Here is a 27,459-nt window from a genome sequence, read left to right on the forward strand (position 1 = left end):
AAATCACAAAATATTCATAAAACATAGAATATCATATTTACATCAAAATCATCATTTTAAATCATAAAATATCAATTACATGTATTATGAACCTTCGGGACGCTGCCAAGCATTTACGTATTTTTCAAGTGTAAAATGACCGTTTTGCCCCTATACTTAAAAATTCTCGATTTTATCTTTTTCTTACTTTTAATGACATGGGTTTATTCCAAATATAACTATGTAAGCTTAAATATAATTTTTCATAATTTTATTCAGCTTAATTTTAGGTTTTTCAATTAATTCTTTCATTAATTATTCGTGAGGCGATTAAATACCGGATAAATTCAAAACTTAATATTTTCTTCCCAAAATTTAATCATAGACTTTTGATTACCTAATATACCCTTGTGAGCCATGAACCACACCCGTGGCCCCATGGTTCCAATTTTCCTTTTTTCTCGTTTTTTAACCTTAATCGAACATACCGAGCCATCTCCTAAATTACTTGAGCCATGGTCGAGCCACCTCAAGCCAAACCCAAGCCAACCCACCTAGGCACCCTCTTGACCAAGCCCAGCCCACGGAACCTAACCCTAGCTTGCTCACCAGCCCTGCAACCGAGCAACTAGATTATGTGCATGAGCTTCCTCTTCACCAAGACTCCTAGCCAACTAGGACACTTCCAGCAAAGCCACCACCGAGCCGACCTAACCCTAACCAACCCTGGACTACGCCCAGACCCAACCAAGCCCACCCCAGATCCCTGGACCCACGCATGAGCCACCAGCACAGCAGCAGCCGCGCGCCCCCTCTCAAAAAGCGATGGAGTCTTCTTCCTGCGTGGGACTCCTCTCCTGAGCCACCACCGAGCCCGAGCCTCACTGATCCTCCATGGACCATCCTAAGGTACCGACCAAACCACCTAGCCCAGCCCCAAACCAAGCCGCATGCCACGTGCAATTGAAGACAGCACCAGCGCGCGTCCATGCTCTCTCACGTTTTGCTCGAGCCAGCAGCGAACCAAGCAGCTCCTGCCCCTACCCCAACCCCAGACCACCTTCTTTAGACCATAAAGGACCCACCGTGAGCCTCCCTACCCTAGCCGCAAGCCCCCTTGGCTGCTGCCAACCAATCTAGCTCGCGCGAGAAGTCCATGCTATACGGGACTCCTCCATAGCTGCGACCAAGGAGTCCTAGCCATGCTAGGACTCTTCCTGACCCTGACCCTAACCCACGTCCAGCCCAGGCCCCAACCCAAGTCCTGGCCAAGCCGTGAGCCCCCATGCACAACTGAGCGACCTTAAGCAAGCCACATGCAATAAATCCTACGTTATTCCTCTTAGCCTTACCTCTCGTTTTTTCCAGCTTGCTTTCCCTTAAATTATATTCATGTTTCATTCATATTTCATCTTTTATTGGCAGCGTACTCGTTGAGAATCATAACGTTTTTAAAACGAGCATAAAAACATCATATTTTTGAAAATAAACGTTCTACCATAAAAATATTCAACCACCTATTTTTTTCCATGCATAAACAATTAAATCATGCATATTATGATTCGTATGATGTTTACAAGAGTTTATAAAACGTGCCTTTACGTTTATAATGCTCAGATACTCAATCTTGGACGAGGGTGCGAAGTTGGACGACTGGGTGACGAAGATAGTTCTTCTCCTTCTCTTATTTTAGAAAATTACTAGTGTGTGAGGAGTGTGTATTTCGGCTGATTGAAGGTGAGTTATGGTGTTTAAAAGATCTTGGTAGCATATTTATAATTTAATTGCAAGTTAAAAGGGATTTGGCTTTGGGCTTACAAGCTTAGGAGCAATTGGACCTACTTAATATAATTAAATTGGACTCAATAACTATTATTTAATTAAAACATAAAATTTTATAAAATTAGTTTCCCAAAATTAATATTTTTGATCTTTTAAAATTATTTGTTTGCCCAAAACTGGCTTCCCGAGAAAAATTGAGCTCGACTCGTAAAATAATTCGAACTTCAACATTTTTAGAAATATTAAATCATTTTTAATCTTATTTGGAAGCCTTTCAATTATTTATTGAAAAATATTTATTCTAGCCTCGGTCCTCTCCGGTCTTCTTTCCCCTGCCTATTATCGAATATTCGGGTAAAATCCTCAAATTTCATGTAATCTTGTCATACTATCATTTAATCATGCAATCATACTTTTAATCATATAATAAATATTATGCCAGCATTTAAAATCAATTAAATAAAACAATTAAGTAATTAAAATAACTTGCATGCATGTGATTTACGTAGATTGGTTTTCGGACGTTATAAATCTCCCCCGCTTAAATACAATTTTGTCCTCAAAATTTTCCTTGACTTGATGATTGCTAAGCTTACATTTCCTTATCCACCTCAAACTTAACCTCTAACTTAAATCTTACTCTTCAATTCGGTCCTCCAAATCTTGAAATATTGCATTTCTAACCCAAAAATTTCTCAATATCGACTCCTAAATCCAGCTCAAGTAGTGCATGCACCGTATTCTCCTCTAAGTTCTTCATTAACCCAATCAATTCCACTACCCAACATGCAATTATTCTTTTTACATGCATCATGCAACTAACATTTATAGCATGTATCACATAAGCATTTAAAAGAATTTTAGCATATAAAATATAAAGCAGTAAAAACTCACATATTTGAGGCGTGACTTCTTGAGCTACTCGGAGTGACAATACACAACCCTTTAAGGAAACCTTGACTCTGATACCAACTGAAACGACCTCAACTCTTTTTTTTCTAATCATAAATCATAAACTCGAAAATAATAAACAAAATAACTTTAGCATTTTCATAAATCATAATTAATCAACCTTTGAAATCTCAAGTGCATAAAATAAATCTCTAAATCATTGACTAACCAAAAATCCTACGTCGACCTTTTAAAAAGATAAACTAACATAAAATTAAAGCATAAAAATATCTCTAATAAAATCATTAAAATAAATATTTAAAATCTTTTATCTAACAAGCTAGTGAAAAACATAAAGGTCTCTCGGGAGTGTAATGTAGCACTCGATCCACTCAATCATCAGCGCCTCCCATTTATCATCAAATCCTGCATCATACAAATCTAGTGAGTCTAATGACTCAGCACGTTCTAAACATGAGTAGCAAATAATACATATACAATCACATGCATCAAAAATCATAAATTTATTTAAAATAGCTTTTAAACATAAATAAACCATTTAAAATCATTTAAGCATCAATCATATATCATAAATCATTTTAGTCGTAAAGCTTTCAATCATTTATCATTTTGGGTGAAGTTTGATCCCTGAAACTGACTAGCTTTTATCCTTCGGTCGATTGCAGTCTTATCTTCACATGGTACATGGGGATAGGCACTAGGCTCCACCATTGAAATACGATCGTCGGGGTCTTTCTGGGGCTTTTTCCTATAGACAGGGTCCCTCTAGGGCCTTGACCTGTAAACGGGATCCATCTGGGGCCTTGGCCCTCGCGTCATCTCCACAAATTCATATATCATTTGTCACAGTCAATTCACATCCCTCAAAATATTTTTCATTTTCTTTTAAAATAATAAATTATCATAAATTTCAAAAAATATCATTTTCGACAGTGAAAATTGCACCGCTTTTACCATAAATTACAAAATATCCAAAAATCATAGAATATCATATTTACATCAAAATCACCATTTTAAATCATAAAATATCATTTAACATAAATTATGATCCTTCGGGACGTTGCCAAGAATTTACGTATTTTCCAAGTGTAAAATGACAGTTTTGCTCATAGACGTAAAAATTTTCGATTTTATCTTTTTCTTATTTTTAATGACATGGGTTTATTCCAAATTATTATTTAAGCTTAAATATAATTTTTCATAATTTTATTCGGCTTAATTCGAGGCTTTTCAATTAATTCTTTCATTTATTATTCGAGAGGCAATTAAATCTCGGATAAATTCAAAACTTAATATTTTCTTCCCAAACTTTAAACATAGACTTTTTATTACCTAATCTACCCTTGTGAGCCATGAACCACACCCGTGGCCCCATGGTTCAAATTTTCCTTATTAAATTCTCGTTTTTGTCCCTTAATCAAACATACCGAGCCATCTCCTAAATTACTGGAGCCATGGTCAAGCCACCTCGAGCCAAACCCGAGCCAACCCAACTAGGCACCCTCCTGACCAAGTCCAGTCCGAGGAACCTAACCCTAGCTCACTCACCAGCCCTGCAACCGAGCAACCAGATTCTGTGCGTGAGTTTCCTTTTCACCAAGACTCCTAGCCAACTTGGACACTTCCAGCCGAGCCACCACCGAGCCCACCTGACCATAACCAACCCTGGACCATGCTCGGACTAAACCATGCCCAGCCCAGACCCCTGGACCCATGCACGAGCCACATGCACGCAGCAGCCGCGCGCCCCTTCTCAAAACGCGATGGAGTCTCTTTCATGTGTGGGACTCCTTGACTGAGCCACCACCGAGCCCGAGCCTCACTGACCCTCCCTAAACCATCCTAAGGTACCGAACAGACCACCTAGCCCAGCCCCAAACCGAGCCACAAGCCACTTGCACAGGAAGACAGCAGTAGCGCGCCTCCATGCTCTCTCACGTTTTGCTCGAGCCAGCAGCGAACCCAGCCACTCCATCCCCTGCCCCAATCATGGACTACCTTCCTTAGACCATAAAAGACCCACCGTGAGCCTCCCTGCCCTAGCCGCAAGCCCTCTTTGCTGCTGCCAACCCATCTAGCTCGCGCGAGGAGTCCATGCTCCACGGGACTCCTCCAAAGCTGCGACCAAGGAGTCCTAGCTCTTCCTGACCCTGACCCACATCCAGCCCAGGCCTTGGCCAAGCCGTGAGCCCCTGTGCACAACCGAGCCACCTTAAGCAATCCCCATGCAAGAAATCCTACGTTATACCTCTTAGCCTTACCTCCCGTTTTTTCCAGCTCNTTGTTTGATCCCAAGGTTCCAGCTTGTTTTCTCTACAATTTTACCATGTTTTAACCATAATTCATTCATATAATATCCTACCTTGGCAGCGTATTCGTTGGATTCAAAAACGTTATTAAAACAAGCGTAGAATCATTGAAACTTTGAAAATATTTGACAACACGAAGAACCAATCGTACAAACGTATTTTTCATGCATAAAAAATTAAATCATGCATATTATGATTTTGTATGATGTTNACAGTCAACCGACAGATAGTACAAAAGCAAGACTGCAACTAATAGTGGGATTTCCGTATTTCAAAAAACAGCAGTGTAAGATTGTCAGAAGAATGTTGACGTGGCAAACAACGGATAGAAAAGTTCGAATCGTATTAAATATTTCCGTTGGAGGCAAAGCCGATAAATAACAGAGGAAAAGCAGCTGAGAAGACACTACCACAACTTTGAACTGAACTACTCTCAACTCGACTCTTGAAAAAATCTTAACTGAGCTGTTATCCTTCTGAAATATTTCAAAGCTCACGCTTATTGTCTTCATCAATAGCATTTAATGTAGAGCCCAAAATTAGTACACGTAAAACTCATGCAATATTTAATTGTTAAACTATTTATTCAAGTTTAAAATGAATTTTAGCAATGCATGATTTATTTCTTTTCATTATTTAAATTATTTATGTTTTGTGATGCACGTTAAAATATTTCCTTGAGTTTCATGTTTCAGGCGATTATTCGATGCGAGATCGAGAAAAAGAGACCGGCGACGATTTTGATAATTTTAAAATGTGGTGTTTTATTTTAAGTAGGATTGAGGCGTTTCAAATGATTTATGAAGTTTTTAGCATTTTTAATGCCTAATTTAATTTATTAGGTGATTTTAAGATTTTAAATTTTTAAAGATTTGCCACTTGTGTATTTTATTTAAATTAGGAGATTTTAGTAAAGTTAATGTTGGGTTAGAATTTTATTAACTTGTTAATTGGTTTAACATTTTAATTAGCATGATTAATTAATTAATTAAGCATTTTCCCCTAATTAAGCACCCACACACACGTTACACACACTCACACACACTTACATGTTTTTACACACACCATAAGCACAAACAATTCACACACACCTTGCCTTCATTTTTTTAAGGTGATAGCTAGGGTTCAAGGTGTTCTTTCAACAGCCACAACCCTTTCCCTCTCTCTACAATTTTCCAGCAATCCCTTGCCCACTTTTCTTCGAGAAAAATCATGCCACGTTGGTTCCGGATCAACCTCGCATCTTTCCCGCTTCGGTATCATCGGTTCGGTAATTTTCAATATCAAATGGCATGTATATTCTATTATTCATGCGTCGATCTCGTCATATTATGTGTTGTGATGTTTATTATGCGTAAAAATCCATGTATGATGTACAAAATTTGAGCGGAAATTTGTTGGATCGTGTTTTGAAACGTTTTTTGATCTAAAAATCGAATTTTGCTGTCATTTTAATTACTGCGACTTTTTGATCAATTTTCTGGAAAAACTTTCAACATATAAAACGTAGTAATTTTTGATAAATTCGATTTGACAGTAAATTCAAAATATTTGGATAATAAATGAGTGAGTTATGATTGTTTTTGTGGGACTGCTCAAACTACGTTTCCTGAAAAATGCGTTCTTGATGTGTTTTTGAAGTTTTATTGTTGCAGGTGTCGTTGGGAATTGACGGGTGTTCGCTGCTGCATTTAAGTATGTTGAGTATGATGTTGGTATGGTTTTTGGTGTGTCGGTTTGTGTCGATAGGCATTTGTTTACATTAGAAGTTGTAGGATGCGTTTTGGTGTCAAGTGTCATGTTCATGTATTGGGTTGCGTTGTTCATGATGCGTAGTTGTTTTGGGGCATTTGTTTGAGTTTGAATAAGTGTCATAGCATCCTAGGATGGGTCTCGAGGCATTGTTCACGGTCCATATGATCGAGTTAGGAGGAATAAGCCATAAGTGTAGTATTTCTCCGTTAGTTTACGTTTCCAGTGGGTACAGGGACCTGTACCCAGATCCTTACACAGGATTCGTGCCCTTTTTCCTTCAAAGTGCGAAATTCCAGCGTCTACCCGGACCCTTACACAGGCCCGTGCACCCCTTTTAAAAAAAAATTATTATATTTTAGGTATTGTTTTGGGGTTTGATATCATGATTTAGTACGATGATTATACGAGGTCGAGTCCCTAGAAATTTAGAATGTCATAAGGAAATTTGTCATTTTGGGTGTGCGCTTGACTATACGTCAAAGCTATGCGAGATAGGTTTTTGAACTCATGTTAGTATGTGCAGCAGTGGCCCCAAGCGAGATCCAACGAATCCCTCAATGCTACGTAAGTATGTTCGACGTGCAAAAGAAAATATTTTATTTTTGAGGTATGCTAAATGACTTGTGACCAAATTATGAACGCGTTTGGATGAACAGTTTATTGATGATCGCAATTTGAAAGTTTATTTTGCATTTAAGAAAATTTTTAATTTTTCCACAAATTTTAAGATGTTCAAAAGTATGGTACGTTACAGTATGACTTGTGATCAAATTATGAACGAGTTTGGATGAACAGTTTATTGATGATCGAAATTTAAAAGTTTATTTTGCATTTAAAAAAATTTTTAATTTTCCACAAATTTTAAGATGTTCAAAAGTACGGTACGTTACAGTTGGTATCAGAACGGTGTTCTTGTAAAAGGTTGTGACTACTACCAGTTGCGAGAAGCTCATGAAGTCACACCTCAAGCCTGTAAGTTTTAAATTATTTCATGTGGTAAGCATCAAGTCATGATTTCAGCATTTGTATATTTAAATTCAAATTACGTGCATTTTATGTTATGATATTATGTTTATGCATGTTGGGTTTACGTGTTGGGTAAATTTTGGAACAGTATGCCTCCCAGACGTAGGATTGTGCGTGAAGCATGTGATGAGAATAGGGAATCTCAGGATGGGGAGATGGTGACTCCTCCTCGTCCACCCCCAGATATGCAGGCTAAGATGCTTGCAGGGATAACTCGGTTCTTCACGTAGTTTGCGGGGAACCAAGCTGCAGTGGACACAGGGGCGAGGCCTAGGTCAGAGGCAGTTTATGAGAGGTTCAAGAGGATGGACCCAAAAGAGTTCTCGGAGACTACTGACCCGATGTTAGCGGAAGGATGGATTATGTCCATCTAGGTGATCTTTGCGTTTATGAAGCTGCAAGATGCAGACAAGGTCAGGTATTGTGAGGCCCAATAATAGGCCCAGCCCATTTTCAGAATTAATTTAAATAAACCCAACCCATTTTCCCCTAAATCTATCCCGTATCATCTCCATGATTTTTTCCCCTGAAACCATCGGCTCTTTCAAGCACCAAGCTCATCACCTTGCGCAGCGTCCCAGCGGCTAGATTTTTTGTGCAGTAGCTTAGCAAACTTTCTTCCTCCATCATATTAGTTACTTTCCTACCATGAATCGGTAGAAATCAGTGCTCCATCTTTCACGTTCGAGCCGGCAGCTGAGTTTCGTTCTTTGTCAGATTTGGTGAGCTTTTAGCTTCAATTTTTCTAGTTGATGTGAGTTTATTTAGCAAGGAATCAAAGCTCTTTATTTCCCCTATTTTCAGCTGATTTCAAACTAGGTTTCAGATCGTGAACAGTGTTTCCGGCGACATTTTCCGGCGAGCCATCTTTGCAAAATTACCGTTGTGCATTCTAGTTTCGTTTATTGAGGTATTAAGCTTGAATTCATATTGTATAAGGTTTATATAGGCTGCCCAAAAATTTAATTTTTACCGAGCCGATATAAAATATTTTAGTCAGTTGGAATGCGTTATATTGAAGTATATAGTGAATTTATAATGTAGGTTTTATCTTTGCACGAGTTCATCAGGAAGTCCTTAAGAATTTACTGTGGTATTATAAGTTTATAATTGAGGTACGCTCAAACCAATATCATTATGACGCTTATATTGATGTGTAAGAATATTCGGTGAATGTTGTTTGCTATTACGTGCCTTGAATGTTTATTCTGATGCATTCATGCATAAATTATATTGACATAACATATTGAGCCTTGACTCATTTGACGGCGATTTATGTAGATTCTGTTGAGATATATTGAGTCATCAGAGGGACGAGTGGGTTAGGATTAGCCACATTCCCAGATGACAGCTAGGGACGAGCGAATTAGCTACTCGCATTCCCGATGCTACGTGCATGGACGAGCGGCGATTTGATGCTGCATTCTTGGCACGGAGCCACTGTTACTATTGATGATGCTATTCGTTTGGACACCATTTGGTATCCGTTATTCCATTGTTACCATTCATGCATCGCATATCATTGCATTTACTTGATATTATTACATGTCTTTCATATACGTCGTGATTTTACTGGTTTGTTGTGCTGGGGTTCGACCCCTGTTTTCTTTTTATGTTGTGGTTGTTTTTGATGCCATAGCAGATCATTCCAGGGGATTTGACACGTCAGCGAGTGGTACCCAGTAGTCAGTTGGTTTGTGTCAGAGTTCCCAGATATTTATATATATTATGCTGGTTTGATACATTTTCCAGGGAGATGCCCTGTGTAGCTGTATGGTGTTATGTTTTTATGTTGTTTTGGCTTTCATTTGTGGTATGTTGTGTCTAGTCCTGGCCAGTGCGGCTGTAGGATATTTGTTTGGTTGATTGTGAATCTGATGTTATTTTCTAGCGTATATATGTTGTTGTGTTTTGAAATTTTTGGGATGTCCTACTTACGGGGAGGTCATGTCGAAATTTTTGTAGGCCTTAATGAACGTTTTAAACTCGTTTTCGCTGTTTACACCATTTAATCCTTGTTGTTTGGTAATTAAATATTAATTAAGAGCACGGGCCCTCATGGTATCAAAGCGTAACTGAGATACGCTCGAATTAGAGTTTAGGACACTCGAGTTTAGGTACAAATAAAATGATTGTGCATGTGTTTGATTATTTGCTCTTACTTGTTTGTATGTTTTGAATAAATTGTATCAGCATGACTAGAGCGTATTAGTTTAAGTTTATGCTCTTATACTAGACCGATTATTTTGTTTCTGCCATTGGATTAAATACTTGTGTCTTGTAGATGGCACCTAGACGTAAGGGTAGAAAAGGAAAGGAAGTTGTTCAGGAATCTGAAGCTCCTAATGTGAGAGGACTTAACGAGACTGAATGGGGAAGACGAGGTCGTCGTCCTCTTGGTGAAGTACGAAATGTTAACGTTGAGCATGAAGTGGATCAGTTGACTAGAGGAATGGGTGAAATGGAACTAGTGATATCCTGATTTCAGAACATGCGTCCTCCTCGATTCTTTGGGAATGAAGAAGGTGAGAAAGCTGTAGCATAGTTAAAAAGTATGAAGCGTTTGTTTAATATGTTGGAGTACACTCCTGATTTGCAACTTAAGTTGGCTATTTGTCAATTAAAAGACCGAGCTCAGTTATGGTGGGAAACTACCGAGGAAGCTATGAAAGAATTAGGTGAAAGAGTTATTTGGGATGTATTTTGTGCTCAGTTTGCTCGAGAAAATTCACCGCCTTCGTATTATTCGGCCAAGGAAGCTGAGTTCAATAGATTGACTCAAGGTAACATGACTGTAGTAGAGTTATGCCTCTCAATTCTCAGCACTTCTTGCCTATGTTCCTTATGTTGCTAGTAGTGATCGGAACAAGCTATCGCATTTTCTGCAAGGATCGAATCGAACCATTTGCACTTTAGTAGTTGCTGGAGCGCCTGTTAATTATGCCGATGCTGTAGAGAAAGCCAAGAATGTGGAGGCAAGTCTACTTTTGGCAGAACCATAGTCAGTTCAACCAAGTTTTGCTCAGAGTTTCGGAGGTAATGTGTCGATGCCAGTGGGTGCACCACTATCCCGTCCTTTACTGCCGTATCAGCCTTCGCAGTCTTATCAGCAACCAAAGCAGCAAAACTTTAAGGCAGAAGGAAAATAGTTCTAGAAACAGACTCGTAGTAGTTCTTCTAGTTCCGACAGTCAGCGTGGAAGTTCAGTTGGGTCACCATGTGGAGTATTTTGTGATCGTTGTGGTGGTAAGTATATCAGTACTCAGTGTACGGGAGTTCATGGATCTTGTAATATCTGTGGGCAAGTTGGACATTATGCTAGAGTATGTCCGAATGCAGTAAGACAACAATTTCAGCAAACTCAGTTTGGTCAGGGTTTTAGAGGACCAACAACTAGACCTTTTGTTCTGACTCAGTCTTTTCAGCAGTCCAGCTATCCTCAGCCTATAGGTTATGTTCCGCAGCGTTTTCTAGGGCCACAGCTGGCTCAAGTTCATGCTCTAACTCAGGATCAAGTTCAAGATGCACCGGGCGGAGTTATTGCAGGTATCTGCCTTATTTTTAATCATCTTGCGTGTATACTGATAGACACAGGAGCATCTCATTCATTTGTATCTGTTGTATTTGTTGATGAGCATGAGATTGCTACTACTCCGTTGATAGATACTGTGTCAGTCTCTACACCTGCCGGTGTATGTTTGATGTCTCATGAGATAATTCTGAATTGTGTGATTAGATTCGATGATAATATTATGATAACTAATCTAATCAAGCTAGACATGTCTGACTTCGACTGTATTTTGGGAATGGATACTCTGTCAAATTATCGAGCTAGCGTTGATTGTTTCCATGGAGTTGTCAGATTCAGACCGTATTATGGCAGTAAATGGAATTTTTACGGTACTGATTCGCAATCACGTATTCCATTAGTGTCAGCAATGGAAATTTTTAGAATCTTGTCATCATGAAATGAAGGATTCATGATCTATGCAGTTGATGCGACTCAGGGAAAAGGGTTTGAAGTTTCTGATATTCCTGTTGTCAAGGAATTCCCTGATGTATTTCCCGATGAGATTCCTGGATTTCCACCCGAGAGGGAAATTGATTTTAGCATTGAGTTGGTGTCCGGGACAAATCCTATTTCGAGAGCACCATATCGTTTAGAACCAGCGGAATTGAAAGAACTCAAAGAGCAATTACATGAATTACTGGAAAAAGGATATATTAGACCAAGTATGTCACCTTGGGGAGCTCCGGTATTGTTTGTAAAGAAGAAAGACGGAACGATGAGAATGTGCATTGATTACAGACAGTTGAATAAAGCTACTGTGAAGAATAAGTATCATCTGCCACGTATCGATGACTTGTTTGATCAGTTGCAGGGTACATCAGTGTATTCAAAGATCGATCTTCTTTCTGGCTACCATCAGCTTAGAGTTCGGGAGGAAGATGTTCCGATGACAGCATTTTGAACCCGTTATGGACATTATGAATTTCTAGTTATGCCTTTTGGATTGATTAATGCACCAGCAGTTTTTATGGATTTGATGAATCGCATTTTTCGAGAATTTATAGACAGATTTGTTATTGTCTTCATAGATGACATTCTGATTTATTCAAAGACAAAGAAGGAGCATCGAGAACATTTAAGGTTAGTCCTCCAGACACTAAGAGCAGCGCAATTGTATGCAAAATTTTCTAAATGTGAATTCTGGCTGGACAGAGTAGTATTTCTGGGTCATGTTATATCAGCTCAAGGAGTATCAGTGGATCCTAGTAACGTGGAAGCTGTTATCAATTGGCCAACACCGATGAATATTTCCGATATTCGCAGTTTTTTTGGGCTTGGCAGGATATTATAGGCGTTTTATTGAAGGATTTTCTATTATAGCAAGGCCTATGACCCAATTAACGCAAAAAGATCGACATTTTGTGTGGACTGATGAATGTGAGTCAAGTTTTCAGACTTCGAAGGAAAAGTTGACAACAGCTCCAGTACTAGCTTTGCCATCAGGCTCAGGTGGATATGTTGTTTGTTCAGATGCATCTCTAAATGGACTTGGTTGTGTTTTAATGCAAAATGGGCTAGTGATTGCATATGCTTCTCGTCAGTTGAAACCGCATGAGACCTGATATCCATTTCGTGACTTAGAGTTGGCTGCTATTGTGTTTGCATTGAAGTTATGGTGTCATTATCTGTACGGTGAGCAGTTTGTGATTTATTCGGATCACAAGAGTTTTAAATATATTTTCTCACAGCCGGACTTGAATATGAGACAGCGTCGATGGATGGAGTTGCTTAAAGACTTTGATTGTGAGATTCAGTATCAACCGGGCCAAATGAACCTTGTTGCAGATGCCCTCAGCAGGAAAGTTCAGAATGCGATGCTGACATCTTTGACTATCTCTAAAGTTCACGCGCACTTGGGAACTTCAGGATGGACTTATCAGATCAGTGGAGACTACTTTGTAGTATCATCTATTCCAGTTGAGCCACAGATTTTGTCCAGAATCAAAGCAGCACAGAGGACTGATATGCACATTCATAGATTAAAAGAATTGTCTCGAACAGGTCAGACAGAAAAGTTTAGTGTTGCCTCAGATGGTAGTCTGCGCTTTAATGGTAGACTTGTGGTTCCTAATTTGTTAGATCTGAAAGAAGCTATACTACGGGAAGCACGTTGTAGTCGACACAGTATTCACCCAGGAATTCGAAAGATGTATCATACCTTAAGAGCTTATTATTGTTGGGAAGGTATGAAGAAAGATATTTCTCATTTTGTGGCTAAATGTTTAACGTGTCAACAAGTTAAAGCCGAAAGAATGAGACCTGGCGGAATGTTACATAGTCTTGAAGTTCCGCATTGGAACTGGGAGCTCATTGCTATGGATTTTGTGACACATCTACCTCGTTCTAATCGTGGTTGTGATGCGATTTGGGTGATTTGTTGATAGATTGTCTAAATCCGCTCGTTTTATTCCGTATGATCGTACCTGTACTTATGTGAAAATGGCAAAACTGTACATTGATCATATAGTGAGATTGCATGGTGTGCCAGTAACCATAGTATCCGATCGTGATCCAAGGTTTGCTTTGAAATTTTGGGGAAGTTTGCAATCGGCTTTGGGTTCGAAGTTGGCTATGAGCACCGCTTATCACCCACAGACAGATGGTCGGTCAGAAAGAACCATCCAGACTCTAGAGGATATGTTACGAGCAGTAGTGATGGATTTCCAAGGTGGTTGGCAAGAATCATTATCTTTGGTTGAATTTTCTTACAATAATAGTTTTCAGGCAACGATCGGTATGGCACTATTTGAAACTTTGTATGGAAGAAAGTGCAGATCGCCGATATGTTGGGAATATGTAGGAGAAAGACATATGTCAAAACAAGAATTTATTCAAGAGATGAAAGATAAAGTTGAATTGATCAGGAAAAGGATGAAAGCAGCCCAGGATCGTCAAGCCAGTTATGCAAATAAAAGGCGTAGACCTTTAGAGTTCCAAGTGGGCGATTATGTTTTCTTGAAAGTGTCACCTTTCCGAGGTACTATGAGATTTGGACATAAAGGGAAGTTAGCTCCGCGTTACGTTGGTCCATATATGATTGTTGAGAGGATTGGCACATTGGCTTATCGTTTGGATTTGCCGCAGTGTTTGTCTTTGATACATAATGTGTTTCATGTATCTATGTTGCGGAAGTATGAGCCAGTTCCGTCTCATATCTTGAATGTTGAGGATGTGGAGTTGGACAGTTCTCTTAGCTATGTTGAGCATCCAGTGCAAATTTTGGACCGCAAGGAAAGACAACTCAGGAGCAAAACGATTCCATTAGTTTTGGTACAGTGGAGTAGACATGGAAGAGAAGAATCTACATGGGAATTAGAGGCAAAGATGCGACAAGAATGGCCTCATTTGTTTGAGAATGTAATGAATTACGCGATGTATTCTAAATTTCCTATAAATTATCAGCCGTAATGTTGTGGATATCAGTATTTTATTTGTTAGATTTCGAGGACGAAATCTTTCATTAGCGGGGGAGAATGTGAGGCCCAATAATAGACCCAGCCCATTTTAAGATTTAATTAAAATAAACCCAACCCATTTTCCCCTAAATCTATCCCGTATCATCTCCATGATTTTTTCCCCTGAAACCATCGGCTCGTTCAAGCACCAAGCTCATCACCTTGCGCAGCGTCCCAGCGGCTAGATTTTTTGTGCAGTAGCTTAGCAAAATTTCTTCCTCCTTCATATTAGTTACTTTCCTGCCATGAATCGGTAGAAATCAGTGCTCCATCTTTCACGTTCGAGCCGGCAGCTGAGTTTCGTTCTCTGTCAGATTTGGTGAGCTTCTAGCTTCAATTTTTCTAGTTGATGTGAGTTTATTTAGCAAGGAATCAAAGCTCTTTATTTCCCCTGTTTTCAGCTGATTTCAAACTAGGTTTCAGATCGTGAACAGTGTTTCCGGCGACATTTTCCGGCGAGCCATCTTTGCAAAATTACCGTTGTGCATTCTAGTTTCGTTTATTGAGGTATTAAGCTTGAATTCATATTGTATAGGGTTTATATAGGCTGCCCAAAAATTTAATTTTTACCGAGCCGATATAAAATGTTTTAGTCAGTTGGAATGCGTTATATTGAAGTATATAGTGAATTTATAATGTAGGTTTTATCATTGGACGAGTTTATCAGGAAGTCCTTAAGAATTTACTGTGGTATTATAAGTTTATAATTGAGGTACACTCAAACCTATATCATTATGACGCTTATATTGACGTGTAAGAATATTCGGTGAATGTTGTTTGCTATTACGTGCCTTGAATGTTTATTCTGATGCATTCATGCATAAATTATATTGACATAACATATTGAGCCTTGTCTCCTTTGACGGTGATTTATGTTGATTCTGTTAAGATATATTGAGTCATCAGAGGGACGAGTGGGTAAGGATTAGCCATATTCCCAGATGACAGCTAGGGACGAGCGACTTAGCTACTCGCATTCCCGATGCTACGTGCATGGACGAGCGGTGATTTGATGCTGCATTCCTGGCACGGGTGGCCACTGTTACTGTTGATGATGCTATACGTTTGGACTCCATTTGGTATCCGTTATTCTATTGTTACCATTCATGCATCGCATATCATTGCATTTACTTGGTATTATTACATGTCTTTTATATACGTCGTGATTTTACTGGTTTGTCGTGCTGGGGTCCGACCCCTGTTTTTTTTTTATGTTGTGGTCGTTTTTAATGCCATAGCAGGTGATTCCAGGGGATTTGACGCGTCAGCGAGTGGTACCCAGTAGCCAGTCGGTTTGTGTCAAAGTTCCCAGATATTTATATATATTATGCTGGTTTGATACATTTGCAAGGGAGATGCCCTGTGTAGCTGTATGGTGTTATGTTTTTATGTTGTTTTGGATTTCATTTGTGGTAATTTGTGTCTAGTCCTGGCCAGTGCGGCTGTAGAATATTTGTTTGGTTGATTGTGAACCTGATGTTATTGTCGAGCGTATATATGTTGTTGTGTTTTGAAATTTTTGGGATGTCCTACTTACGGAGAGGTTATGTCGAAATTTCTGTAGGCCCTAATGAACGTTTTAAACTCGTTTTCGCTGTTTACACCATTTAATCCTTGTTGTTTGGTAATTAAATATTAATTAAGAGCAAGGGCCCTCACAGGTATGACACATTTCTACTGACAGGGGACGCCAGATTGTGGTGGGAGAGCGCATCAGTGTCAGTGAACTTGCGAACACTAACTTGGGATGGGTTCAAGGAGGTTTTCTACTCCAAGTACCTCACTAAGGAAGTACGCTCCCACCTGACCAGGGAGTTCATGACGTTGCGTCAGGGAGACAGCAGCGTAGCTGAGTTCGTGAGGAAGTTCAAGAGGGGGTGTCACTTTGTACCTTGATTGCGAATGATGCCCGGGAGAAGCTGTGGCATTTTATGGATAGGTTGTGGCTGATCTTGCGCTGTGACATTCAAGTTGCTGGTCCATCTACTTATTCAGTTGCCGTATCAAGAGTTTTGGCGACAGAGCAGGACCAGAGAGACATTGAGATCGATAGGCAGGGCAAGAGGCCCTATTAGGCACCTCAACAGCAGCAACAGTAGCGACCCCAGTTTAAGAGGCCTTTCCAGGGGCAGCAGGAGAAGATGCCATTTCAAGGACCGCCGAAAGGCAAGGGTCTTATTCCTCAACAGAAGGCTCTTCAGAGACCCGGCGAGTACCCAGTGTGCCCGAAGTGCAACCGCCAGCATCCGAGACAGTGTTTATTTGGATCGGGCAAATGCTTCAAGTGCGGAGCCAGCGATCATATGTTGAAGGACTGTCCACAATGGAGGCAGCCGACCTAGGGTAGAGTGTTTGCCATGCAGGCAGACGAGGCAAACCCAGACACGACCCTGCTGACTGGTAACTTATTTAATTCAGCACCGCAATATTTTTGCTATGCATGTTTCGAATCTTTGTTTTAGGTTTATTAGTGTGCTAGTTAGTATTTTTGGTGACTTGTGTAGAAATTTCTACTATGCTTGAGGTTAAAATTAGAATTTTTGAGATATAAGTTTTGTGTGTTGTGCCAACGTCTTTCAGGAAATATTTTCATAAAGAGAGTAGCCACAAAGGCCCTGATAGATTCAGGGGCCACACACTCTTTTATTTCGGAGACATTTGCTAATCACTTCGACGTCAAGTTTATTGGACTCGACGTGAGCTATTCAGTGACAGTCCCATCAGGGGAAGAATTATCAGCTACAAGCGTGGTCAGGGACATCGATCTAGAATTGCAGGGCCACCTAGTGTATGCCGACCTGATTGTGTTGCCGATGCCAGAGTTTGACATCATTTTGGGAATGAACTGGCTGACGAAGAACATAGTTCTTATTGATTTTCAGAAAAAATCAGTGTTGGTGAGATCTTTGGGCATGAAGCAGTTTTTCTTTGAGCCAGATAGATGGAAGAGTTTCCCCCGCATGATCTCATGCATGCAGGCACAGAGACTTATTCACAAGGGTTGTAAGGCTTTCTTGGCTAGCATTGTTTCGACGCTTGACGTACCCACTCCGTCTATATCTGATGTACGGGTAGTCATAGATTTTCCTGACGTCTTTCCGGATGATGTCACAGGCCTTCCACCAGAGAGAGAGGTGGAGTTTTCCATTGACCTTGTGCCAGGCACCATGCCAATCTCTAAGGCACCGTACCGGTTAGCTCCAGCTGAGATGTTAGAGCTCAAACAGCAGATTCAGGAGCTTCTAGACAAAGTATTCATCCGCCCTAGTTTCTCACCATGGGGCGCACCAGTGCTCTTCGTAAGGAAGAAAGATGGGAGCATGAGACTGTGCATCGATTACAGAGAACTAAACAAGATAACGATCAAGAATAAATACCCACTTCCACGGATCGAGGACTTGTTTGATCAGTTGCAGGGAGCTATAGTGTTCTTTAAGATAGATCTTCGATCGGGGTATCATCAGCTGAAGGTAAAAGATGCAGATGTTCATAAGACAACCTTCAGAACCAGGTATGAGCATTACGAGTTTTAAGTGATGTCGTTTGGACTGATGAATGCTCCGCCGATATTTATGGACCTCATGAACCGAGTATTCCAGCCCTACTTAGATCAGTTCGTCATAGTGTTCATTGAAGACATTCTCATATGCTCGAAGAGCCATGAGGAGCACCGTCAGCAATTGGGTACAGTTTTGCAGGACTTGTAGAGTCGCAAGTTGTTTGAAAAATTCAGTAAGTGTGAATTATGGTTGGAGATGGTAGCGTTTTTCGGTCATATAATATCTAGTAGGGGCATCAAGGTGGATCCAGCCAAGGTAGCAGCAGTTAAAGAATGGGTTGAGCCGAAGAGTGCATCAAAGATCCTCAGTTTCCTAGGCCTAGCAGGCTACTACAGGAAATTTATTCAGGGATTTTCTTCGATAGCGGTGCCACTCTCTTCATTGACCAAGAATAATGCCAAATTCATATGGAGTGAGGGATGTCAGAAGAGCTTTGATACTTTGAAGCAAGCTCTTATTTCAGCGCCAGTGTTAGCCATGCCAGCGGGGCAAGGTAATTTTGTGCTTTACACCATTGTTTCTAAGCTTGGTTTAGGCGCAGTGTTGATGCAACATGGTCAGTTTATAGCTTATGCCTCCAGACAGTTGAAGGTGCATGAGAAAAACTACCCGACTCATGATCTTGAGTTAGCTGCCGTTGTCTTTGCGTCGAAGATATGGAGACATTATTTGTACTGCGAGAAATGCCATATATTCACTGTCACAAGAGTCTCAAGTATTTCTTCACGCAGAAAGAATTGAATATGAGACAAAGACAGTGGTTGGAGTTGGTAAAAGACTAGGATTGTGATATTAGCTACCATCTAGGGAAAGCTAATGTTGTGGCAGACGTCTTGAGCAGAAAATTTCCAGTCGTAGCATAGCTGTCAGTATAGAGATCTCTTCAATCAGAGATTCAAATATTTGAGTTAGGGGTTTATCCTAAGGGCAGAGCTCTTAAGCTGTCTAATCTGACAGTCCAGTCTTATTTGCTAGACCGAATCCGTGAAAGTCAGGCTTCGGATGAGCAGTTACAGAAATGGAGACTGAAGGACGAGGCCAAGGGTAGTGTACTATACACAGTGTCCGATGGTATTGTGAGCTACAGAGGGAGAATGTGATATTCTGACAGAGGCACATGCATCTCCATATTCCGTGCAACCAGGAGGTACCAAGATGTACAAGGATTTGCAGATTCTGTATTGGTGGCCAGGTATGAAGCGAGACATCTGTTGATTTGTATCTTAATGTCTCACTTATCAGTAGGTGAAGGCAGAGCATCAGAGGCCAGCAAGGATGCTTAAGCCACTCCCTACCCCCGAGTGGAAGTGGGAAAATATCACCATCTACTTCGTTGCTGGTTTGCCGAGGTCAGCTAGAGGATCCAATGCTATTTGGGTTATAGTGGATCGACTTACTAAGTCGGCACACTTTTTGCCAATGAAGACGACTTGCTCCATCGCAGTATGCGGAGCTCCATATCAGGGAGATAGTTCGATTGCACGGGATCCCAGTTTTTATTGTATCCGACAGAGACCCGAGGTTTACATCGTCCTTCTGGAAGAGTTTACATGCAGCCATGGGGACGAAGTTTCTATTCAGTAGAGCTTTTCACCCGTAGACACATGGCCTGTCTGAGCGAGTGATTCAAATTTTGGAGGATTTATTGCGAGTCTGATGTTCGATTTCCATGGGATTTTGGAATCGAAGCTACCTCTAGTGGAGTTTACATACAACAACGATTTTCAATCGTCTATAGGTATGGCTCCCAACGAGGTATTGTATGGAAGGAAGTGCAGATCGCCGATTCATTGGGATGGTCCAGAGATTGTTCATCAGACTGCAGATATGGTGGTCAAGATCCGAGACAGGATGAAGACCGCCCAGAGTCGTCAAAAGAGTTATGCTGACAAGAGGAGGAGAGATCTAGAGTTTGCCGTAGGTGATCACGTTTTCGTAAAGATAGCACCTATGAAGGGTGTTATGAGATTTGGGACAAGAGGCAAGCTTAGGCCGAGATTTATTGGACCGTTTGAGATTGTTGAAAGGGTTGGGACACTAGCTTATCGTGTTGCCCTACCGCCGAATCTGGTCGGTGTGCACAATGTGTTCCACGTCTCGATGTAGAGGAAGTACCTAGCTAATCCTTCGCATGTTTTGAGCTATGAGCCGTTGGAGCTTGCTCCAGATCTGTCGTATGAGGAAAGACCTATCCAAATCCTAGACCGACAGGAACGGAGACTTTGGAACAAAGTAACCAAGCTTGTCAAAGTCCGGTGGCTGAATCAATCAGTGGAATAAGCCACTTGGGAGACCGAAGCAGATATGAGAAGTCGCTATCCGGAATTGTTTGGTAAGATATAATTTCGAGGACGAAATTTATTTAAGTGGGAGAAGAATTGTAGAACCTAAAATTAGTACACGTAAAACTCATGCATTATTTAATTGTTAAACTATTTATTCAAGTTTAAAATGAATTTTAGCAATGCATGATTTATTTCTTTACATTATTTAAATTATTTATGTTTTGTGATGCACGTTAAAATATTTTCTTGAGTTTCATGTTTCAGGCGATTATTCGATGCGGGATCGAGGAAAAGAGACCGGCGATGATTTTGGCAATTTTAAAATGTGGTATTCTATTTTAAGTATGATTGGGGCGTTTTAAATGATTTATGAAGTTTGTAGCATTTTTAAAGCCTAATTTAATTTATTATGTGATTTTATGATTTTAAATTTTTAAAGATTTTCCACTTGTGTATTTTATTTAAATTAGGAGATTTTTGTAAAGTTAATGTTGGGTTAGAATTTTATTAACTTGTTAATTGGTTTATTATTTTAATTAGCATGATTAATTAATTAATTGAGCATTTTCCCCTAATTAAGCACCCACACACACGTTACACACACTCACACACACTTACACATTTTTACACACATTTCACACACACTATCAGCACACACAATTCACACACACCTTGCCTTCATTTTTTTTAAGGTGATAGCTAGGGTTCAAGATGTTCTTTCAGCAGCTACAACCCTTTACATTTCTCTACATTTTTTCAGCAATCCCTCGCCCACTTTTCTTCAAGAAAATTCATGCTACGTTTGTTTCGGATCAACCTCGCATCTTTCCCACTTCGGTATCGTCAGTTCTGTAATTTTAGCTATCAAAAGGCATGTATATTCTATTATTCTTGCGTCGATCTCATCATATTATGTGTTGTGATGTTTATTATGCGTAAAAATCCATATATGATGTACAAAGTTTGAGCGGAAATTTGTTGGATCGATTTTTAAAAGTTTTTGGATCTAAAACTCAAAATTTGCTGTCATTTTAATTACTACGACTTTTCAGTCGATTTTCTGGAAAAAATTTCAACATATAAAACATATTATTTTTGATACCTTCGATTTGACAGTGAATTCAAAATATTTGGATAAGAAATGAGTGAGTTATGATTGTTTTCGTGGTACTGCTCAAACTGCGTTTTTCTGAAAAATGCGTTCTTGAAGTTTTATTGTTGCAGGCTTCGATGGGGATTGACGGGTGTTCGCTGCTGTGTTTAAGTATGTTGAGTATGATGTTGGGATGGTTTTCGTCGGTCGGTTCGCATGGATAGGCACCTGTTTGCATTAGAAGTCGTAGGATGCGTTTTGGTGTCAAATGTTGTGTTCACGGATTGGGTTGCATTGTTTGTGATGCGTAGTTGTTTTGGGGCGTTTGTTTGAGTTTGAATAAGTGTCATAGCATTCTAGGATGTGTCTCGAGGCATTGGTTCACGGTCCGTTTGATCGAGTTAGTAGGAATAAGCCAGAAGTGTAGTGTTTCTCCGTTAGTTTAAGTTTCCAGTGGGTACACAGACCTGTACCCAGACCCTTACACGGGGTCCGTACCCTTTTTCCTTCAAAGTGTGAAATTCCAGCGTCTACTGGGATCCCTACCCGGACCCTTACACAGGGTCCGTGTACCCTTTTCAAATTTTTTTTTTTTATATTTTAGGCATTGTTTTGGGGTTTGATATCATGATTTAGTACGATGATTAAACGAGGTCGAGTCCTGAATGTCATAAGGAAATTTGTCATTTTGGGTGCGCTTGACTATACGTTTAAGCTATGCAAAATAGGTTTTCAAACTCATGTAAGTATGTGCAGTAGTGGCCTCAAGCGAGCTCCAACAAATTCCTCAACGTTACGTAAGTATGTTCGACGTGCAAAAGAAAATATTTTATTTTTGAGGTATGTTAAATGACTTGTGACCAAATTATGAACGGGTTTGGAAGTCGGTGAACGTGGCCGAGGACCTCTCCACCCCGGTAAAGCATGATCGAGTTTAGATCAGGATTGGAAAGCGGCAAAGCATGACCAGGGACCAATCCACCCGATAAAGCATGACCGAGAATATCATGTATGTGGCAGTGATTTTTTCCATGTCAGCCCAGTTCTATGGTTTAGTCTGATCAGGCACATTTATGTATGGGTCACTTACTTTGAAACATATCTCTACGCAAAATGATGAAGTTTATGTATGTTCAAGTATGTATGATGCAAGCATGTTTAAGAAAGTTTTACGTTGATGGAAAGTCTATGTTATGTATGTATGTTCAAGCTGATATATGCATGTTCAAGTTTCAAGTATGTACGCTCTATTTTAAAGATGCATGTGATTTTATTATGTAGTAGTTGGTATCTCCAGTTTATACATGTTGAGTCTTTAGACTCACTAGACTTGATCGATGTAGGTGAGGATGACTTTGAGGAGACGAGGGGTGGGGATCAAAGAGCCAACTTGGACTGAGAAGAAGGCTAAACCAGAGGACCGCTTATGTTTTTAAGAAATTATGCAATATTTCAAATACTCTGATTTCACGTTATTGTTTAACGATGTTTAAACAAGTATTTTTCTTTAGCAAAAATTATTTGTGATCTCTTTTATTTCAAATATTTTGGATGAACAGTTTATTGATGATCGCAATTTGAAAGTTAATTTTACATTTAAAATTTTTTTTCATTTTTCCGAAAATTTTAAGATGCTCAAAAGTACGGTACGTTACATTTAAGGCTATACTTTGAGCTTGCAAGCACAAACTGATATTACTGTAATCAGTCGTGATGAGTTATTTCAAATCCAATCGTGTACTATAATCTGAGTTGTAACTAAGAGTTTCAGTTTGACATTGTTAAGTCCAACTGAAGTGGGTCTGTACAACTGTTTGTATCGATCAAAGTCTTTTAATGAATATCCTATCTTCGTGATAGAAGGGGTGATGTAGGAGTGTTTGAAATCTCCAAACTTCCATAAAATCCTGTGTGTCATCACTTCAGTTTTTATTTTATCTATCAGTCAGTTTATTCCTCACTTTATTGTTAACTGATTGATATTGTGTGACAAGATTCATGGCTTCACTTTGTCAATAAACTAACTCATTATTCGAAAAGGTTGTGAAAATCGTTAAGTTTTAATTGAACACCCCCTTCTAAACACTCTTTCACCTATTAACCGATCCTATCAAGTGGTATCAGAGTAGTTGAATCTTGTCCTTGAATATTCTTATCCACTAAACTGATTACCATGTCTTCATTCAACAAAATTCCTATGTCTTCCAGAGAAGATTTCGATGATTGGAAAATCAGAATGCAGGCTCATCTAGCTGCACAAGGCGATGACATGTGGTACGTTATTACTGACGGACCCATGAAACTATTAAAAGCTAATACAACTATTGTCATAACTGATGGGGCACCACGTCGCATTGAAAAGCCCAGAGAAGAATGGAAAACTGAAGACAAGAGGAAAGACAACCTGGATAATGTGGCTAAGGACATCTTATACAAAACGCTCGATAACTGCTAAAGAGATATGGGAGAAACTGATTTAGCTATGCGAAGTAAATGAGCAGATAAAGGAAAATAAACTATCAGTTGCTGTTAAAAAATTCGACAATATCAAGATGAACGTTGGATAATCCATGAATGAATATGATGAAAGGATCAATGGTATTGTAAACGAGCTGAATTCACTTAGAAAGGTGTATTCAAACAAAGAGGTGGCATTGAAAGTGGTCAGAGGTCTTCCCAAAGAATGAGATGTCAAGACCATGGAAATGCGAGAATCAAATGACCTTAACAAAATCGAACTTCATGATTTGTTTGCTGATTTAAAGGCCTACGAGTTTGAACTACAAACCAGAGAAGGGGAACCTTCTACACCAACTGCCACAACTGCCTTAACTGCTGGCAAACTGGAACCAACTGGTTCAGTTGACAAATCTGCTGATCAATTGAGTAATGACGCAATGTCATTGTTTGTCAAAAAATTTGGAAGATTCAAGAGAAGAAATCAAGGACATTTACAAAGACGGTAAGAGAGAAGCAACTCCAAAGAAGAACCAAATGCTTGCTACAACTGTGGAAAAACTGGTTATTTTATTGCTGATTGTTCTAAGCCAAAATAGGACAGTCGAGGCTCAACTGAAATAGGAAAGAAGCCTTATGAGCACAAAAGAAGAACCAAGGATGATAAGAAATCATTCAGAAATAAAGATGAAGTGCTTCAAGCTGAGGAAAGCAAATCGAAGTGGACAGAAACTGTAACGTCCCGAAAATCTGAAAGTCAACGTGAACCACGTGCATGCAAATTATTAAATTTCTTTGATATTTTATTAATTTGTTTTAAAGAATTTAATGCATGTTTATTTCATAAATTATGTGTTTAATTATTTTTATGTATTTTATGCATAATTCATGTATGATAGAATTTATTTCACGAAATTTTAAAGGTTCATGCATTAATGATTTTTAAGTTGTATTTCGCGATCGAACGAGGAACGGAGACCGGAGAATTATCAGAAAAATAATTTTATTACACGGTTTATTTTTATTAATTAATTTAATGTGTTTTTAAGTGCATTTTTCAAAAAAGAGATTTTATTGGGTATTTTTACACCCATGATTTTATTTTATCAGGTACGTAAATTTTATCGAATTGGGGGACTTTTTGAGGGTTCGGCTATTATTTTCAAAAACTTTCCAACACGAAATATTTTGCGGGGGTGTGTTTGAATTTAATGGGCCTACTTTTAAGTTTATTAGACTTAAAACTCTTTTTAAAAAGTTAATTAGCAAATTAAGACCCATTAAGTTATTTGTTAACCATTTAAATAATACATAAATTACCATTTACCTAAACCTAATCATTAGCCACTCCCCACCAGCCGACACCCACCATTTCAGAAACATTTCTCTAGATTTTCAGAGTATTTCATCAAGAAAGATTCGATCTCCTCTATTCTTGCAAAGAATGATTGTTCCGGCGTTCGTTTTTCGATCTCCTCGCGTTTATACATCATCAGGCACGCCACGTACTTTTATTGCTGCATCATATATGCTATATACATGCTTTAATTTGTTTATTTGTTGGTGGAATTCTGGATCCGATGCATGTCATGGAAATCTCTCGGTTTTTGGCTTAAATACATGCATCTTTTGTTCTCTTCTCACGTTTTTGTTGAATGGTTGCAAGGGGGCTGCCCATTTTTTTGTTGCCTAGAGGTGAACATGCTGTGTCTAAGGCGATATGATGAAGGGATTCTAAGGAACATTCAGCTCTTGGTGAAAAACGATGGGGTCATGTGTGTGGCTAAGATTTTGGGTGACTTTGGTGTAGTGTTGGGGTGAGTTCGGTCGGCTGGGGGCCTGAGGCTATGGTCTGGTGCGTGTCTAAGGGTCCTAGGATGAGTCTCTTTATGGTGGTTCATGGCTTGGAGAGGCAGTCAAGAGACTGAACAAAGAAAGCTGTGGCTGTGCAATTTGGGTTCACGTAGAGGAAGTCATGGCTGTGGGGTTTGGGGCGGCTGCTGGACGGGGCCAGGGCACGGGGCAATGTCTTGGGTCGTTCCTTATGGTCCTAGGGAGGGCCTGGTGGTGTTGGTTCAGGGCTGAGTTTGCTAGGGAAGGTGGCTGGACCAGGAAGCAACTAGCTGCACCAATGGGAGACGGGTTAGGCTAGTCACGGCTCTTGCTCGCTTTGGGGCTCAGGCGTTAGTTCTGAGTTTGAAAAGGGTGTATCATGGTCTTAAGTTATGTCTAAGGGTTGGGTCTAGGGCCTGGTTCGGGTCTGGTTCGAGTCGGTTTAAGCATGAGGTAGTTAGAAGCATGCTAGGGTCATGGCTAGAGTTGGGCGATGGCTTGCTGGAATTTCCAGCAGCTCTTCAGGGTCTTGTTCGAAGGTCTAAGGGGGCTGGATTAGTGGTTTTAGGGCCTTTTAAGTGTTTAGAAGGGGTGGTAAAAAGTTGGGAAAATTTGGTTAAGTTTCGGTTCGATTCGGGTTAAAACCGGGACTCCGATCCAAGATTTAAAATGAATCGATTAAGTTTTGAAACGGGCTCGAGTTTACGTCTAGGAACGCTTTTAAAAAATGTTTTGGGATATTTTAAGGAGTTTGGTAAGCTTCGGGGCAATTTTAGAGGTCCAAGGGTGAAACGACAATTTTTGGGTTCCAGGGCAAAATGGTCATTTCGCACCCGGGGAGAGATTTTGGTCCTGGCAGCACCTGAGCACAAATTCATGATATTTTAAATGTTTATGCATCACGTTTATGATTTTTACGTTATTATGATAATTATGGTGCATGCTTGGTTTAAAGGAAAAATTACGTATACGCATGCTTTTATTTAAGTGATGAATATGATGACACGTTTTGAAGGAAGTGTTTACGATTTTTACGTTATTATTATAATTATGGTGCATGCTTGGTTTAAAGGAAAAATTACTTATACGCATGCTTTTATTTAAGTGATGAATATGATGACACGTTTTGAAGGAAGTGATTTAGTTGTGACTGACACAATGACATGTAAGGCCCGGACTCAGTGGGCGGGTAATGCCGTCGCTGATGAGCCTCGCCGCCGGGTACCGCGGTTACACGTAGATGGATCCATCGACTGACATGATGACATGATGATACGAAAGTCACAGCTAATGAACGGAATTCAAACTAAGATTTTAACACGTATATGCTGATACGATGATACATGCTATTACCATGTTTTGACTAGTCACGGTTACGCATACGATATGATAACATGATGAGACATGTTTTGACACGTTACGATTTTACACGACACGTTCAT

General features: G+C 39.7%; 1 protein-coding gene across 1 annotated transcript; it reads left to right on the top strand.

The window, feature by feature from the left end:
* The first annotated feature begins 13,052 nt into the window (after positions 1–13,052).
* LOC140983841 (uncharacterized) lies at positions 13,053–13,662 on the top strand. Its single transcript, XM_073450998.1, has 2 exons — positions 13,053–13,518; positions 13,613–13,662. Exons 1-2 carry the CDS (start codon positions 13,053–13,055, stop codon positions 13,660–13,662), a joined length of 516 nt encoding a protein of 171 aa, XP_073307099.1.
* Positions 13,663–27,459: the final 13,797 nt, after the last annotated feature.

This window comes from Primulina huaijiensis, chromosome 9, assembly GCF_012295235.1.
Source record: "Primulina huaijiensis isolate GDHJ02 chromosome 9, ASM1229523v2, whole genome shotgun sequence".
NCBI classification, from domain to species: domain Eukaryota; kingdom Viridiplantae; phylum Streptophyta; class Magnoliopsida; order Lamiales; family Gesneriaceae; genus Primulina; species Primulina huaijiensis.

Bases quoted from the DNA above. Each gene is read 5' to 3' on its own strand.
- LOC140983841 (XM_073450998.1), top strand. From the start codon at position 13,053: ATGGAGTTGCTTAAAGACTTTGATTGTGAGATTCAGTATCAACCGGGC. The intron at 13,519-13,612 runs GTATGAAGAAAG...AATGTTACATAG, and splicing joins AGCTTATTATTGTTGGGAAG to TCTTGAAGTTCCGCATTGGA.